We start from the raw sequence: 15,885 nt of genomic DNA, 5'->3' as shown, positions 1-15,885 counted from the left end.
TTTTTTGTTTTTAGGATTGTAAGTATCTAAATCTAATATTATATCCTAAAAAATAGGTTTACAAATACTTATTGCGCTAAGTTACAAGGTAGTAACTTAGTCTGAAATGTTTAATGTAGCAACTCTATAGATTAAATATTTGGCAAGAAACCGGTCAGTTTTGTCTGTTACCTTTAATTAATGCATAATAAACAATTATTAATATTTATAAAGTGTTTATAGAGGAATTAGTAATGAATATATAAACTATTTATTAGCCATCATAAGGGGAGCTTTATTGTAAAGCTGTATCATTATAATTATATTGGGAATTTGAAATATTCTCAGGTTTTTTTAGATGAAACAAATCAAGTCATAAATTATATTTATATTTTTATTACTGTAATGTTTGTATGTTTATGCTTTTCAGTCTGAACTGTTGCTTTGTGACGTTTCATATCTCGATCAGATGGCAGAAGTGAAAATGTGGACATGTTGACTCACACAAGATCTGAATTTTAAAAAAAAAAGAAAAAAAAAAGTGTTTTTGTTTGTAAAATCTTTATTATGTGCACAGAACTGTTTGTCATGGGTTCAGTGGAACACAAGTGGTCCCTTCCCAACACCTAAATGCACCGGAGGAGGGCAGGTAACTTTAGTTTGACCCTGAACAGTGACGAGAGGCACCACGACATGTTCACAACATTTACACCAGAACGATGTAACCCTCAGGTGGTAAATTAAACCCAAACTGGTCGATTTGAAGCCCGGGACAAAACGTTTGAGGATTTATTCCACATTCGTAAATCTGACTGATGAGCAAACTGGTGGGAAGAAAACAGTTCAACATTTAAAATAAAAAAATCCAGCTCGATTAATATTGTTCTACCAAGTTGTGACTGGAATGTACAACATATGGCGGAGGGAAGAACAAACGTAAAAGCAGTGCTTAAAACGGTACACGATCCATGTTTGGCAACACAATCAGAACAATGGAAATACTGATGCTACAGTTTTTGAACCGTAAAGTACAAACTTCACATAAGAATGTTTGACCACAGCTTGCAAAATAAAACGAGTTAAGACTTAAAATGTCTTTCCTTCATACGAGCTCAGAGTTTTCCTTTACGGTGTGTTTCAGGGCGGAGAGTGAATGAAGAGGGCTGGTGAGCAACGATAAAGTTCATCTTGGAATGTGGGCTCGGTCTCGTCACAGGGATGAAACCGAGCTCGCCGAATCTTCAGAATTTGGCCACGTCTGACTCGGTTACAGCCGGTTGTCTCCCAAACCGGGCCCTGCGTCTCACATCTTGGCAACCTGATCTTCCAGTCTGGCAATCCGACGGTCTTGAAGGATGACACGGTCCCTGAGTGACTTAAACTCTCGGAGTACCTCTTCCAGTTTGTCTTCTATTTTCTGGCAGAAAAACAAAAAACTAAGTTATGTTACTGCTTAAGGTTTAGAAAATGCACAGATAAGATTTTGAGATGACAATTAGTGGCATAGACTGAAAGAAGAAACTACTCATGGGGAAAGCGATCCAACAGGACTCAAGTTGTGTTTTTGTTAATACCATATTTTTCGCTGCATAAGTTGCACCTTTTGCATAAATTTACAAGTCCTTATACACCGAAGCAATTAATATATGTTTTTTCTCCATGTTTATAAACCAATTTTTGGCTGAGATCTTACGATTTAATTCATTCTGACTTGGAAAATATTGAACACTACAATTTTCAGCCACTAGAGGGCCCTTGACGAATTTGGCAAGCCAAGTGTCTCATTAATAGGTAAAAGTGGCTATTAATGAGACACTTAGCTTGCCATACCAAGCAACCTTTGTCTCGCTCCAGAACTCCTGGAGCAAACGTCAAATCAGCTGCATTTTGCCGCACCGCCCAGCCGAAATGCAGCTGATTTGACCATGAAAGTGCATTTATTAAGGAAAAGTTCAACTGCAACACACCTTTACTATAATGTCAAACAAACAAATAATTGTTTTTAAGTGTTAATTTTGTTAAATTCTTGCCATTTGGCAGCCAACCGATTTTTGGCACAACACCGGCCCACGTTTCCAGGTGTTCAGCGGTGACGCATAATAGATGCGACTAATATGGCGAAGCGACTTATTTATGTTTTCTTCCACTTTATTAGACATTTTTGGACTGACGCGACTTGTACGGCGGTAAGTACGGTACCCTCCCTGTTGTAAGACAAAAACAAAAGTAGGTGCTGATTCCAAACTTTCTTAAACAAACATAATTGCTATAAGTAAAGGAAAAAGTCATAAAAAATAAAAGTTTATGAGGTAGTTTCTTCAAAAACACTCACTACTGAGGATTGTGGAGGAGCACGCTTCTGGATAGTGGGGACGCTTTCTGCCTTTGGCGCCGGCTTGCTCTCCAGGATGTTCTTCTTGACCACTTTCAGGTCCCGGTTCTTCGTGGAGACGTATCCATCTTTGAGCGAGATCAGAATGGGGCCTCCGTTCTTGCCTGCGAACCACTCCTCTGCCTCCAGGGCGGGGTCTGGGCCGGCCGTGTCTGGATACAGGTCGTCCTGGAACAGGTCCGACTGGGCACGAGGAACGCGAGAAAGAAGAAAAAGATGAGGTGCGGATACGGGACCGCCATGTGGTGAACACAACCGTGATGCCGGATAAACACGTACCTTACGTGGGACTGTCATGATAATCGGCTCACATTTTCTCTCGTGTAATTTGTAAAACCTACAGAGATGATGAACATGATTCATTATTTGTTCAACCTAAAGCATTTAGCAAAAAAGAAACACAATAAACAGTAAGCCAGAACTAAAAATGTGATTTAAATATACATCAACTTAGGCAATAAATAACGGTGCAGCAAAGATGTAGATACTACACACCTACGGTGGAAATAAATCTATTAATATCAGGTGTTACTTTTTTTTTTAGCTGCTTTGTCTGTTTGACGCAGCTACGATTAAAAGTAAAAAATGACGTGTTGGACTCACAAACAAACTGGATGCTTCAAAACAACAAGACTATTACTTTAAGCTACTTTATTTCTTTAAATTGTGCTTCTACAGGATGTTTATCGATAGGGTCTGTTCATTAGATCATCACCCGCTGCTTCTGCATTTTAGCTTAGCTATTATTATTAAAAACACATTAAGAAAAAGTTTTATTTTTATGATTTTTCCTAATTAAACCCTGAAAAAAGCAAATTGGACAGAAAACTGGAAGCCTGGGAGAAAGCAGTAAATACACAGTGACTTTAAAAAAACAATGTTGTCTCAGTAGTACCTTGCGATTTCACATTTATTGACATCCAGACCTCTCTTGGGCATATAACCCATCCCTCTCTGGGGCTCCTTGGTTGAGAAGGTGTTGAGGTAGTGAACAAACGGGGCCTCTTCAGTGATCTCAAAGTACCGAATGCTGCTGTCACCCTGAAGACACGGTTCGGGTTTTTAATCTAACGTTTGAAAAGAGTAATTCATAATTTGTTTTTTTACAGTTTACCTTTCCACACAGGTAGACTATGTTGGTGTCAGGATCATAAAAGGGCAGCAGAACTCCATTACTGGTGTCCATCTCTTGAACGCATATCGGCTCTTCCATGTTATCCTGCAGACACAAAATTACACATCTGAGTTCAATGAACCTGCAGCTGATTGATGGAGAACTACACCGAAGGAGAGCAGAGAAGAGAAGCCTCTGGGTAAATGTTGCTTTGTATTTATCGCCCCCATCTGGACATGAGAAGGAAAAAGATGCAGGACTCCTTACACATGATGCAAATGTCACGTTTTCAACTTCAGCGATCTGAGACGCTCCTTCACACTTTCCGTATGTTTGTATTTCTGTAGACATTGTCTCAGGGGAATTTTTGACAACTCACCATAGCATGATGTTAAAAATTAAGATTATCTGGGAAGTTCCAGATGGAAAGAGCAACCAACATAAACATTACGACAAAATTTAATTTCCATACAAGTTTAAACACATTTTTCTGGTGAGTCATGACTAGAGCTGTATGTGGTTGTTCTTCCAGATGGATGATGGAAGATCATGTCCAACTATCCTAACATCAAATTTACTATAATTCTGTAGACTTTGTGCTATAATTATTATTACGTATTACCGTATGTTCCACCGTACCTGTTGCACCGCCCTATAAGTCGCATCAGTCCAAATATGTCTAATAAAGTGGAAAAATCCATAAATACGTCGCATCTATTATGCGTCACCGCTGACAACCCAGAAACGTGAGCCGGTGTTGTGCCAAAAATCGATAGGCTGCCAAATGGCGGCCACGGGAGCGTGCACGGAAGGACTTTGACAAGAATTTAACAAGATTAACACTTAAAAACAATTATTTGTTTGCTTGAAATTATAGTAAAGGTGTGTCTCAGTTGAACTTTTGCTTAATAAATGCACTTTAATGGTCAAATCAGCTGCATTTCTAAACTCGATACACAGAATTAAACACGTGCACACGATGAGTATCTGTGCAAATTTAACAAGATAACCACCTAAAAACAATTACCTTATTTTCTGGCATATAAGTCGCTCCAGAGTTTGTCGCATCAGTCAAAAAAAGCATCATGAAAAGGAAAAAAAACATATTTAAGTGGCTTCGGCATATAAGTTGCGTTTAATATGCATCACTGCTGATCCCGGGAAATGTGGGCCGGTGTTGTGACAAAAATTGAATGGCGGCGGTGCGCACACGAGGACTCACTGTTGCAGTTCTTTGAAACTTAACAAGATTAACACTTAAAATCAATTATTTGTTTGCTCGAAATTAAAGCAAAGGTGCGTCTCAGTTGAACTTTTTCCTTAATAAATGCACTTTAATGGTCAAATTAGCTGTATTTCACTGGGGCGATGCAGCGAAATGAAGCTGAGCTCCAAGCAGTGAGCAGAACGAAAGTGTGTATATGGCAAGCTGATTGTGTCATTAATAGCTGGTGAAGATTCCCAGTCATCCAGGACATGGTAAATTCAAAAAAGTTCAATAAAAACACAATAAAGTATAATAAATAAAGTCCAGTTGTTTTTATTTTGAACTTTTTTGAATTTGTCATTATAGCCACGCTTACCTATTACGTGATACAACGGCATACCTTACAAATACTACTCTGCTGCCATCAAGTGCCATCAGAAGAAAGTGGTACTGCTCAATTTTTTTTCAGTCAGAATGAATGAAAACGGTCATGTCTCAGCCAAATATTGTTTTATAAATATGGGAAAAAAAATCCATAAATACGTCGCTTCGGCCTACAAGCTGCAGGGCTTGTAAATTATGCAAAAAAAACGCGACTTACAGCCCGAAAAATACGGTATTATTATTAATAAATTCAAATGATCAGCTCATTCAGGAGGTGGGCATTATGACTTTTTGTTTTTGCAACTTGTCTAATTTTCCAAGTATTTAACTTAATTTACAAATAGACATTGAAATATTTTCGGTTTCTTCAAAAATATTGTTTTCTTTGAGATCTGCTTCTGGATACTTTCTTCACTTTTACTACTTCTAGCAAATATTTTTGCTCCTTTTAGCTTTGGTTCTGTTTATTTTAGCTTTAACAACTCCGTTTTAGCTTCTGCAGTAATTTTAGCAGCCTTGGGTTCAGCCAGTGTGTTAAGGGGTGAGTGAAACAAATAGGAGTGACTTACAGATTTCCACAGGGCTAGCTGGCGCTCGCTCATGCGGCTGAACCCAGTGGTGAAAATGTTTCCATCTGCTAAAAAGATTGCTCTCATTGGTCGAGCTCCCTCGTGGGCTTTGTCCTTCTCCTAAAAACACACACAAACTTTGTCAGAAATGTTTTATTGGTGTCTTGTTTTGTGCTTCTGAGAGAAATATTACATCTGTGAAGCGCTCTAATCAAAACTCGTTACAGCTTTTACTTACCGCCACAATCTTCTTTTTACGAGGGTCGATGACGCGGACCTTTTTGTCCTTGCAGGCGGTGCACAGCAGGCTGCCGTTGCGACTCCAGCTGACACTAAAGATAACATCGGGGTGCATGTCTTCCAGGTTGATCATGGCCTCTCCCGTCCCCACATTCCAGACGATGATCTGGTTGTCGCACCCTAAAATGGACGCGCACACTTTGAGTGCAACCCCCCCCCACTCCTGTCTGGCTGGGTTTATTTTCAGAGCTTTGCTTCACACGAAACAACAGAAGGCAATCATATAATTGGTCCTATTTTGAGTTTGTTTGTGTGCAGTAACCAGAACGTAGGCTGATGCCTTCTGCAGAAATGTCCCTTCAGGGGTTTAGATGCACAGGAGGTTCCAGCGAAACAGTTACCTGCACTGAGGAGAACGTTGCGAGCGGTCGGATGCCAAGACACAATGCCGACCCTTTTGGAGTGACCCTCCAACGCCACCACAGGCTCTGACAGGGCCGTCTCCAGTCCGTTCTCGGGTATCTGCCAGACCTAGGACAGAAAAAAAAGAAACTACTGAGAGTGAATCCTTTATGGTGGTGGGCGATTAAAAACATACACGTCATCTGCGCCTACAGCCACAGTGAAATACCTCTTACCATGACGGTGCAGTCCTCTGAGCCGCTAGCAATGACTTGATCATTATGAGGACACCACTCGATGTCCAACACCGGGCCTGTGTGTCCACAGACTGTTGGGTACACCTTGTCTATACGGCCGGTCTAAGAGATACAAGAGGATGAAGCAGAGCAATAAACCCTATAAATGGCATCTGATATAGATATGAAAATACAGACTACAGTCGTTCTAATCAGTCTTTTTTCAAACTGCAGGACATTTCACATTACTCTGACCACTGTGGTAAACTCTTAGTTCACTGTCATCACCAAAGCACAAGTGGATTGGACTGTACAATTGTGTATTTTATTAAATTATTGAACCTCTTATTAAATAAACTCTCTGGGATTGTCAGGATGTGCAGCAAAACTGCTGGCATAGTCCTACAGAACCTCACTGACCTACACAAGGAGAGGTCAGTGAACAAGGCCAGGCTGGTTCTGGCAGATCCTGTTCATCCATTCCATGGTGAGTTCAGGTTGCTTCCATCTGGATGCAGGTATCTGCTGCCCAGATGTAGGACAAACAGACTGAAAAATTAATTTATCCCTGTAATGATTGGGTTTTTCAATGAATAGTGATGATTTCTGTTCTATTTTAATGTCTTAATGTCTTGTATAGATGTTTTGTGTGACTACTGACTGAAACAAATTGTCCCATAAAATAAAGCTTTATTGATTCAGTCTGCTCCTGACAATTTTAAACACTTTACACTAAAACAATGCAGAAGGTTAAAGTCCAGTACGGAGGCCCTGAGGTTTAAATAAACAACATTTGAAAAAAAAAACAAAAAAAACAACAAGAACACAACATTTGAAAAAAAAAAAAAAAAACAACAGAATTACATTAACTCAAAGCGGAAGTGGCCAAAGGGGAAGTGGCTAGAATCACATTGGAAAAAAACAAAAAAACAAACAAACAAAAAAAATGGTATCACTTTTGAAAAAAACTGAATGACATTAGAAAAAACTGAATCACATTTGAAAAAACAAAATCATTCAAAAATTATGTCATTTCCATTTTTTCCAATGTAATTCTGTTTTTTCAAATGTAATTCTGTTTGTTCCAATGTAATTCTGTTTTTTCAAATGTAATTCTGTTTGTTCTAATGTGATTCTGTTTTTTCAAATGTAGTTTGTTAATGTGCTTCTGTTTTTTTCAAATGTATTTTTTAAAACGTGATTCCGTTTTTTTTTTTTAAATGTGAGTCCGTTTTTTTATGTGAGTCTGCTTATTCTAATGTGGTATTGTTTTTTCTAATGTGATTCAGTTGTTCTTTTAAACGTGATTCCGTATTTTCAAATGTGATTGAAACCACTTCCGCTTTGGCTTCATGTAATTCTGTTTTTTCAAATATTGTGTTTTTGTTGTGTTTTTTTCAAATGTTGTTCATTTACACCTTAGGGCTACTGTAGTCCAGTCAGTGAGCTTATGATAAATGTTTAAATTAATATTTAATTAACTGTTTATGATGATATAATGAGCTTAATCAATCTTTTAAACATTTTATTTAGGCTCATATTTTTTTTATTTTATAAAAAAAAACTATGCAAATGTTGTTGTTTTTTTTATTTCAGAGATTTTTTAATTAAAAATAGAAGAAAAATAACGTTCACCTAACGCATTAATGCCTCTTTTATATTGTTTTATTTTTTAAGAGCATTGATTGGTTGAGAGAGAAATGGTCTGATATGATGGGATGAGTAGGTTTTCTATCAGCATCATTCAGAGTGAAGTAACTTTAACGTGATGTAAAAAAAAATTCTCACTTTACCAGATTTAAATGTTATTTATTTATTATTTTTACAACCCACATAAACTTTGGGGACCAGCAACAACAGGGCTACACAGAAAAACCGACCTGCAAAATTGATTCACCACATGCTCTGAATTTATGACACTGTTACAAACATTTTTCCTCTGGGTGTCCTTCACAGCTGCAGGATTCAATTTTTAATTAACATGCGTTATTGTTAGACAGTTTTATAGTTTCTTTCACTTTGTTTAATTCCAAACCTAAATTAACCAAATTACTGATAGTTGCTAAAAAAAACTATAAAAATAAAGATAGGATTTTATTTACAGTACCATAGAAGCCAATTCAAAAGATAAATTGAAACAGGCTAGATGGAAAAATCAGAGGATTCTCAGGTTGTGCCAAAAAAAAATAAAATAAAAATCACTAAAGTCAACAGGGTACAGCCTTTGGGGACCATGAGAGCAGTGTGTACAAGGTTTCAAGACAATCCATCAAATATCTGTTCAGATATTCCACTCAGGACAAAAACACCAAATGGACTGAAGCGGTTTAAAATAAAACGATTCTTCAAGTTGCTTCCATGGCTTAAACTACCTTTATCCTCTTCCAGTTTTAAAAATCCTCATTACTTTCTTAAAACTTGCAACACAGAGCTTTAACATTTTAAAGGAAGCACGTTTTAAGTTTCAGATGTAACTGTTTATATGAAATAATAATCATAACAATAGAAATGAATACCGTATTTTTCGGACTATGAGGCGCACTTAAAATCCTTTAATTTTCTCAAGAATCAACAGTGGGTCTTATAATCCGGTGCGCCTTATGAGTTTTACCACAGACATTTGGATGTCGTGTTAGCCCCGTTAGCATGATTAGTCTTACGGCACAATGGATAGACAAAAACTTTGAACTTAAAAAGTCTGTCCTTCATGCACAAGAGTGCAGAATATCCCACACTGCAGCTATAGGAACCTGGAACAAGCCTCCACAAGTGAGACAGCAACGCAGGTGACCAATGCTAATAAATAATATTTAACACTTTTCATTTAATATAAAAGTGCTATGCATATCATATGGCTATATATATCACCAGCTCTTATAGTTGTTACACAATTTGTGTAGCAAATAAGCCTAAATAAGAGGGCTATGTTCTGACAAAAGAAAGTAAATAAAATATCGGTATCGGCCAAATAAGTTTTAACATATCGGATATCGGCCAAAAATCCAATATCATGCATCCCTAATGAAAACAGACCTGTTCATTGATATTACACCTTATAATCCGGTGCGCCTTATAGTCCGAAAAATACAGTAAATGGAAATCACTACATCTTCCCAACAAGTCTTCCTGAAGTCATCATTACAGCTCTAATATTGTCTGTAGCAGTACTATGTGAATATTTACTGTAAATTTGTGTTTTTCTATGTTTATGACTGAAGACTTATGATTTGATCAATAACTCTGTCTGCTAAAATTACAAAATTAAAAAAAGATATTCATAAAGTACCTAATAAACTTATTTTTTCACCCTGCTAGTGAGAGGCTATTTCAGTATTTCAAATGTTATACTTATGTTTTACAAGTTGAAAATAGTCCACCTACATACAAAGGGGGGAAACTGTCTGTTTGTATCTGATCGTACACAAAGCAGATGTGGGACATCGTTACGTTTGTTACCTTGTGTAAAGGAAGGACAAGAAAGGCTCCTCCTCCGCTCGCTTCGATGATGATGGCGACAAACTTGGGGTTGACGGCACAGAAGGAGCTGTCCCACGTGACCCTGGACACACGGATGTCATCGTAACACTGGTCGTTCCTCACAGCCTGGCCGAACACGTGACGGAACTTGCTCTGTCGCACAACTCGCCGCGACATATCTGCGGAGGGGAAACAGAAGCGCAGCAAGTCAGTCATCGTGTTATAGGAAACGCATACATCTAATAATTGGTATCTCTTAGACCCATAATGAGGCTTTAGTGCCAGGGAAGTTTCTCCCCTTTCTGAGAATCCCCCTATTAATTATGACTGTTTTTCCCTTATGCTAAACCAAATCTGCCTGCTGGCAAACACTCGAGGTGGACTGAAAATATGATGCTTTTCTCCTCCATGTCTGTTCTGTAGGTTGTCAGCTTGTAGCAGACTGGTTTTAGTTAAGATGGCTTTTTTTACCCGTCTTGTGTATCAATTAAGAAATTTGAGAGATTAAAAACATATCACCCTGCGCAGCTCTGGCTACATAAAAGCCATTTCAATGCACTTTAGAGGCTTAAACACAGAAATGTACTTTTTCAGTTTAAATGAGACGCAGGACCCAAAAGGCTGCAGACTGTCATAACGGATGTTAAAATGTGAAACTGCTGCATCAGTTCCTGTGAATGCACCACAGATGGCCTGTTACTGCTGCAACATTCTGGAAATGATCTCAAACGTTGATCCACATTTAAGGATCGGATTTCAGCTTGGTGTATCCATCAGCACAGTGCCCCGTTTAATATTTAATTGTCTTAGCTTTAACTTTTAAAAGATGCTTCATTTAGTGAAGACAACCGTTTTCACAGACTACATTTATTACACGTCTATATCAAATTTTGACGGATAAACAGCTAAGATTTTAGAGCAAAATAACTTATTTTGACACCGTGATCACAGTTTTAGTTTTATGCTTTGGAGTGTAGTTCTGCAGAATAAGCAGCTTCTCAGACTGATTGAGGCTGCCAGTAGTTTGCTACAAATTGCACTTTTTTTCCACCCAGCTGAACAGGTTTGTCTTTATATTCAGCCATAACAGTTCTGAAAATGAAAAACACACACCATTGTTAGGATTTTGTACCGAACTTTGATTTGTTTCTATCTTTAAAAGCATCTTTTACAAAGTCTGCAAAAAAACTGACCTAAACTTGCATCAGTGGAACTGTCGGAGTGTAATTTTCATTTAAAAACGTGATTTAATAAAGCGCCATGCAGCATTTATTTTGACAAGACTCCTGTACTTTTAAAAATATTTATATGAGCATCATTTGCCCACATGCGCGTCAAGGAGAGCCTTTTTTAGACTTTATGTCATGACTGTGTGGGTGTGTGCAGCCTGATTGACACTCCTTTAGCTTCCCCACATCAGGTGTCGGAGACAGTGTGTGCCGTTGTGTGCACGTCTATTTTAGGAAACATCTCGTGAACCACTGAATAACCTTTATTGATTATTGCAGGAACTAGTGATTACTGAATATACATCTACATCTGATTAACTTTTGGAGCCAATTCAATTCACAATGGCCGCCACAGCTAATTGACATTAACGAACACAGTCCGTTTTGCAGACATTGAGCTAAAATTTGGTGTAGTAACTAGCTAGGTGTTTTTTTTCCCCAAGATTTTACCATAACCAATACAACTCAGCCATTTCTCATTATAATATGAACATAGTCTAAATCTCTGGCATGAAAGGTGCTGGACATCATGCATTCCTTCAAGGAATGGTAGTCCTTTATTTACTGATTTAATAGCTGCAGACAACTTTACAATAATGCTCTGAGACGTTGACGTGTCACGTTGCTGCAGGGCCGCCTGAACAGCACAAGACGAGGACAGCTGATTAGAACACCCTGTTCTCACATGTGCTCCGTGCAACAGAAACTATCTACATAAATTCACATATAAACATAACTCTATATGCACAAGACGCCTTTTTCTCTCAAATGTTGGTCATAAATGTGTGTATATCTGTTGGGAGCACTTTTCTTTGCTGAGAGGTGTGCCTTAGGCTGACCAGAATAAGACCACTCCAAGCTGTGCAGTTAATGGGTCAGTAAACCAGTCAGTATCTGGTGTGAGCACCATTTGCCTCATGCAGTGCAGCACATCTCCTATAGAGTTGATCAGGATGCTGTGGCCTGTGGGTCCACTTCTCTTCAAGGCTGCGAAGTTGCTGGATGTCAGGATCTGGAGCACGCTGTTGTATACATTGATCCAGAGCATCCCACACATGCTCAGTGGGTGACATGTTCGGTGAGTATGCTGGCCATGCAAGAACTGGAATGTGTTCAGCTTCCAGGAATTGTGTACAGATCCCTGCAACATGGGGCCGTGCATCATCATGCTGCAACATGAGGTGATGGTTGTGGATGAATGGCATAACAATGGGCCTCGGGATCTCGTCATAGTATCTCTGTGCATTCAAAATGCCATCAATATAATGCACCTGCGTTTGTTGTCCATAACATACACCTGCCCAATACGATAACCTCACTGCCACCACGGGTCACTTGTATGACGGTGACTTCAGTAAACCCACATGACACAATACACAGTCTGCCATCTGCCATGTACAGTGAAAGCCAGGCTTCATCCATGAAGAGAACACCTCTCCAAAGTGTCATACACCATTAAATGTCAGCATTTTGCTCACTCAAGTGGGTTACGACGATGGACTGCAGTCAGGTGGAGACCCCGATGAGGACGACGAGCATGCAGACGAGCTTCTCTGAGACGGCTTCTTTGAGCAGATATTCTTTGGTTATGCAAACTGATGGTTGCAGCAGCTGTCCGGGAGGCTGGTGTCAGACGATCTTGGAGGTGAAGATGCTGGATGTGGAGGTCCTGGGCTGGTGTGGCTACATGTAGTCTGCGGCTATGAGGCCAATTGTATGTACCGTCAAATTCTCTGAAATGTCTTTGGAGACGGTTTATTGTAGAGAAATGAACATTTGATTCAAGGGCAACAGCTCTGGTGGACATTCTTGCAGTCAGTATGTCATCTGCATGCTCCCTCAAAACTTACGACATCTGTGGCATTGTGCTATGTGATAAAACTGCACATTTTAGAGTGGCCTTTTATTGTGGTCAGCCTAAGACACACCTGCACAATAACCATGCTGTCTAATCAGTATATTTCTTGATATGCCACAACAGTGAGGTCGATGGATTATCTAAGCAAAGTAGAAATGCTCACTAACACAGATTTACACAAAAGTTATGAACAATATTTGAGATTACATAGAAAAAATATCTCAGATCTTTAAGATCAGCTCATGAAAAGTAGAAGCAAAAACAAATGTTTATATTTTTGTTCAGTGTATCTTCAGAGAAGTCGAGTTACTCACTGAAGTCTTTATTTGGTACCATTATGTTACAGATGCTGCTCTCAGCCTTCAAAGCACAAACATCAGAAAGCATGATGGCTAAAGCAGCAGACACAAAATATCTCCTTCCTGATTGTTTGTCTATATGAGTTTTATTTATTGTAACATTCTCATTCATTTGTTTGCATTTACATTTAATTTTGGTCAAATTATTTTATACTCAGTGTTGTGCACATCTTCAGTACATTGTGTCACATTTGGTAAACTCAAGTGTCAATAAATCATCTTAAATCTCTTTACATTTGTCTGAGCTATGGTTTGTGAAAAGACCCAAATGGCACAGTACAGTGCAAGGATTCATGAGCGAGGAGGACCAAGATCCATAGGGGGAGCTTGATCTAATGTCACTGATCAGTCAGAAATCATGCAGGGGCATGGTTTTGCTGACATCATGGTTGTGTGCAATACTATAACTAAAAAGATCATCTTTTAGGGCAAGACAATGCATCATATAATTAGACAAGCTCCTCAGAAAAGATGTATGAAACAACTGTAGATGTAATTATTAATGGCCTACAACAATAAAATTACAACTCTTCCTAGCCACAATGTTTATTCCAAATAAAAAGATTGATTCTAGTTATTATGAATATCTATAAAGAATTAGTTGGGATGACAATTTAACATAAAATGTAAAACTATGGTACATATATATGGAATGCATAAAACAAAATCTGTTTTGTACCCATCTACAATGTCCATTTTAGAAAGGAAGTACACGTGTACTGGAGCAGATTTGAAGATTTCCCATTCGCGTGAATTGGGCTATAGATTTATCCTAAGAAGAATAATGTTTGAGATATCCAACAGGAAGAAAGGCCTTTGGATTGGGTGGGTGTATCAGAAATAAATTTTAAGTTTAACCAGTCAATGTGAAAAAGTCACTGAAACTTTTAACAGTGTTATCTTAAACTTGACCTTTATTATCACTGTCTCACTGATGGGGATTTTTAAAATAAATGTATCCTAACATGTAATTTGTTTTGGATCATTCAAATTTTATTATTAGGAATTAAATTCAAGTCAATTAAATTATTAATTCTGGGGCTGTGTTTCCAGATGTTACAAATAATTAAAACCCAGTCAACAAATGCTTAATTCTCAAACACAGTCTAAAAAAAACCTTCTAAAACTATGTTTTTGTCTAAAACTGCTATTAAAGATGTCTAAAAACTTTTCAAAGGTGTGGTTAATTATATGCTACATTCACCCGCCATACAGTTTGGTTCATGCGCTCGAGCTGACCGCTAAACAATAGCGAGCGATGCTAATATTATTAGCTAATATTTCCAGAGCCCTTCCTTTTAAAAGGCGCACGACATGAACTATATGACTAAAATAACTTTGTTCAACAGCGAATTTTAAAACGCACATTGTGGGAAAACACCGAGCTTTGACGTTATAAAACTAAGAATGCCAGTTCAAACTTAGCTAGACTAGCTAACGCTAAAAGCCATGGAAGCAGGGGGTGGAGATTTGGTGTTTTGGTGCGCACACCCCAGATGTTACCGCCTGGAAACATTCGAAAAGAAAAGGCTTCTTCGCGTTAAAAGTTGAAGAACCATGCGCGATTTGAATCTTATTTTGTAGGTAGATTTGAAGAGCAGATTTTGCAGCACTGAATGGGGTGTCTTCCTGGAACGGAAGGGGTGCTTGCCTGCACGACACCGGGTAACAGAGGATGGTCCCGTTAACTGACCGATTAGGTTTTACTGAAAAGGGGCGGATTTTTAATCTATTGCACTAGTTATACTATTCAGACATTGATATCATTTTAGTATATATATGCTATTTGGCACAAACTGGGCTAGCGTGCCCCCATTTCCTATTTTTACCTTAGCAGTGCGTTTTGCATCCATCTAAACTGCCGAGGGTTAGCATGCAGCTAACTATTAGCCACCGTGGACCACTGCCAGCTGACGCAAGTGCAGAAATTTCCAACCGAGGTTTTCAGCTGCTCTTCAAGAACCCATCCAGCGGAGCTTACATGGATGCTGCAAACCCGGCAGATCAAATGCAAAGACATCATCCAAGCTTTCTTACCTCCTAAAAAAAATCAGTGCAAGGTTTTTTTTTGTTCCTACGCTCGGGTAGTCAATCTCAACACATGAATCTGGCGGTTAAGGCGCGCCCTTATCCTGCAGGACGTTGTCTCCACGAAAAAAAATAAAATAAAAGTCCAGCTGCAGTATTTTTATTTCCCCTCTGGACTCTTCTAATATGCGACCAGAGCCAATGGTTTAAATCCACTTCCATGTACCAGTTGGCAAACAAAGCATCTCCTGTCCGCTCCTCACCTGCGGAAGACTAGCTACTCTCTATTCTCAATCCCGTTAATAAATTCAGGAGAAAGGCATTGACGACTGGCTACTGCACATGCGCAGAACAAGAGCCAGATTTCATTTTCCCTGTGAACTGAGTGGGGCTAGCCCCCCCCCCCCCCAC

The 15,885-nt window shown here is 38.8% G+C and overlaps 1 protein-coding gene across 1 annotated transcript in view; it reads right to left on the bottom strand.

Annotated features, from left to right (window-relative positions):
* Nucleotides 1–567: 567 nt before the first annotated feature.
* The window catches only part of LOC119424812, a 19,363-nt gene continuing 4,045 nt past the window's right edge, over nt 568–15,885 (bottom strand). The window contains exons 2-11 of the mRNA XM_037692313.1: nt 9,980–10,179; nt 6,524–6,646; nt 6,287–6,416; nt 5,884–6,065; nt 5,646–5,765; nt 3,486–3,590; nt 3,267–3,412; nt 2,651–2,708; nt 2,312–2,554; nt 568–1,396 (exon numbers count right to left, since the gene is read on the bottom strand). Of these exons, the coding sequence (XP_037548241.1) occupies nt 1,283–1,396; nt 2,312–2,554; nt 2,651–2,708; nt 3,267–3,412; nt 3,486–3,590; nt 5,646–5,765; nt 5,884–6,065; nt 6,287–6,416; nt 6,524–6,646; nt 9,980–10,179 (1,421 nt within the window). The 3' untranslated portion in view covers nt 568–1,282. The remainder of the gene's footprint in view (nt 1,397–2,311; nt 2,555–2,650; nt 2,709–3,266; nt 3,413–3,485; nt 3,591–5,645; nt 5,766–5,883; nt 6,066–6,286; nt 6,417–6,523; nt 6,647–9,979; nt 10,180–15,885) is intronic.

This window comes from Nematolebias whitei, chromosome 18 (genome assembly GCF_014905685.2).
Source record: "Nematolebias whitei isolate Nwh7 chromosome 18, NemWhi1, whole genome shotgun sequence".
Taxonomy (NCBI): domain Eukaryota; kingdom Metazoa; phylum Chordata; class Actinopteri; order Cyprinodontiformes; family Rivulidae; genus Nematolebias; species Nematolebias whitei.
This window is presented reverse-complemented; position numbering and strand designations above follow the sequence as displayed.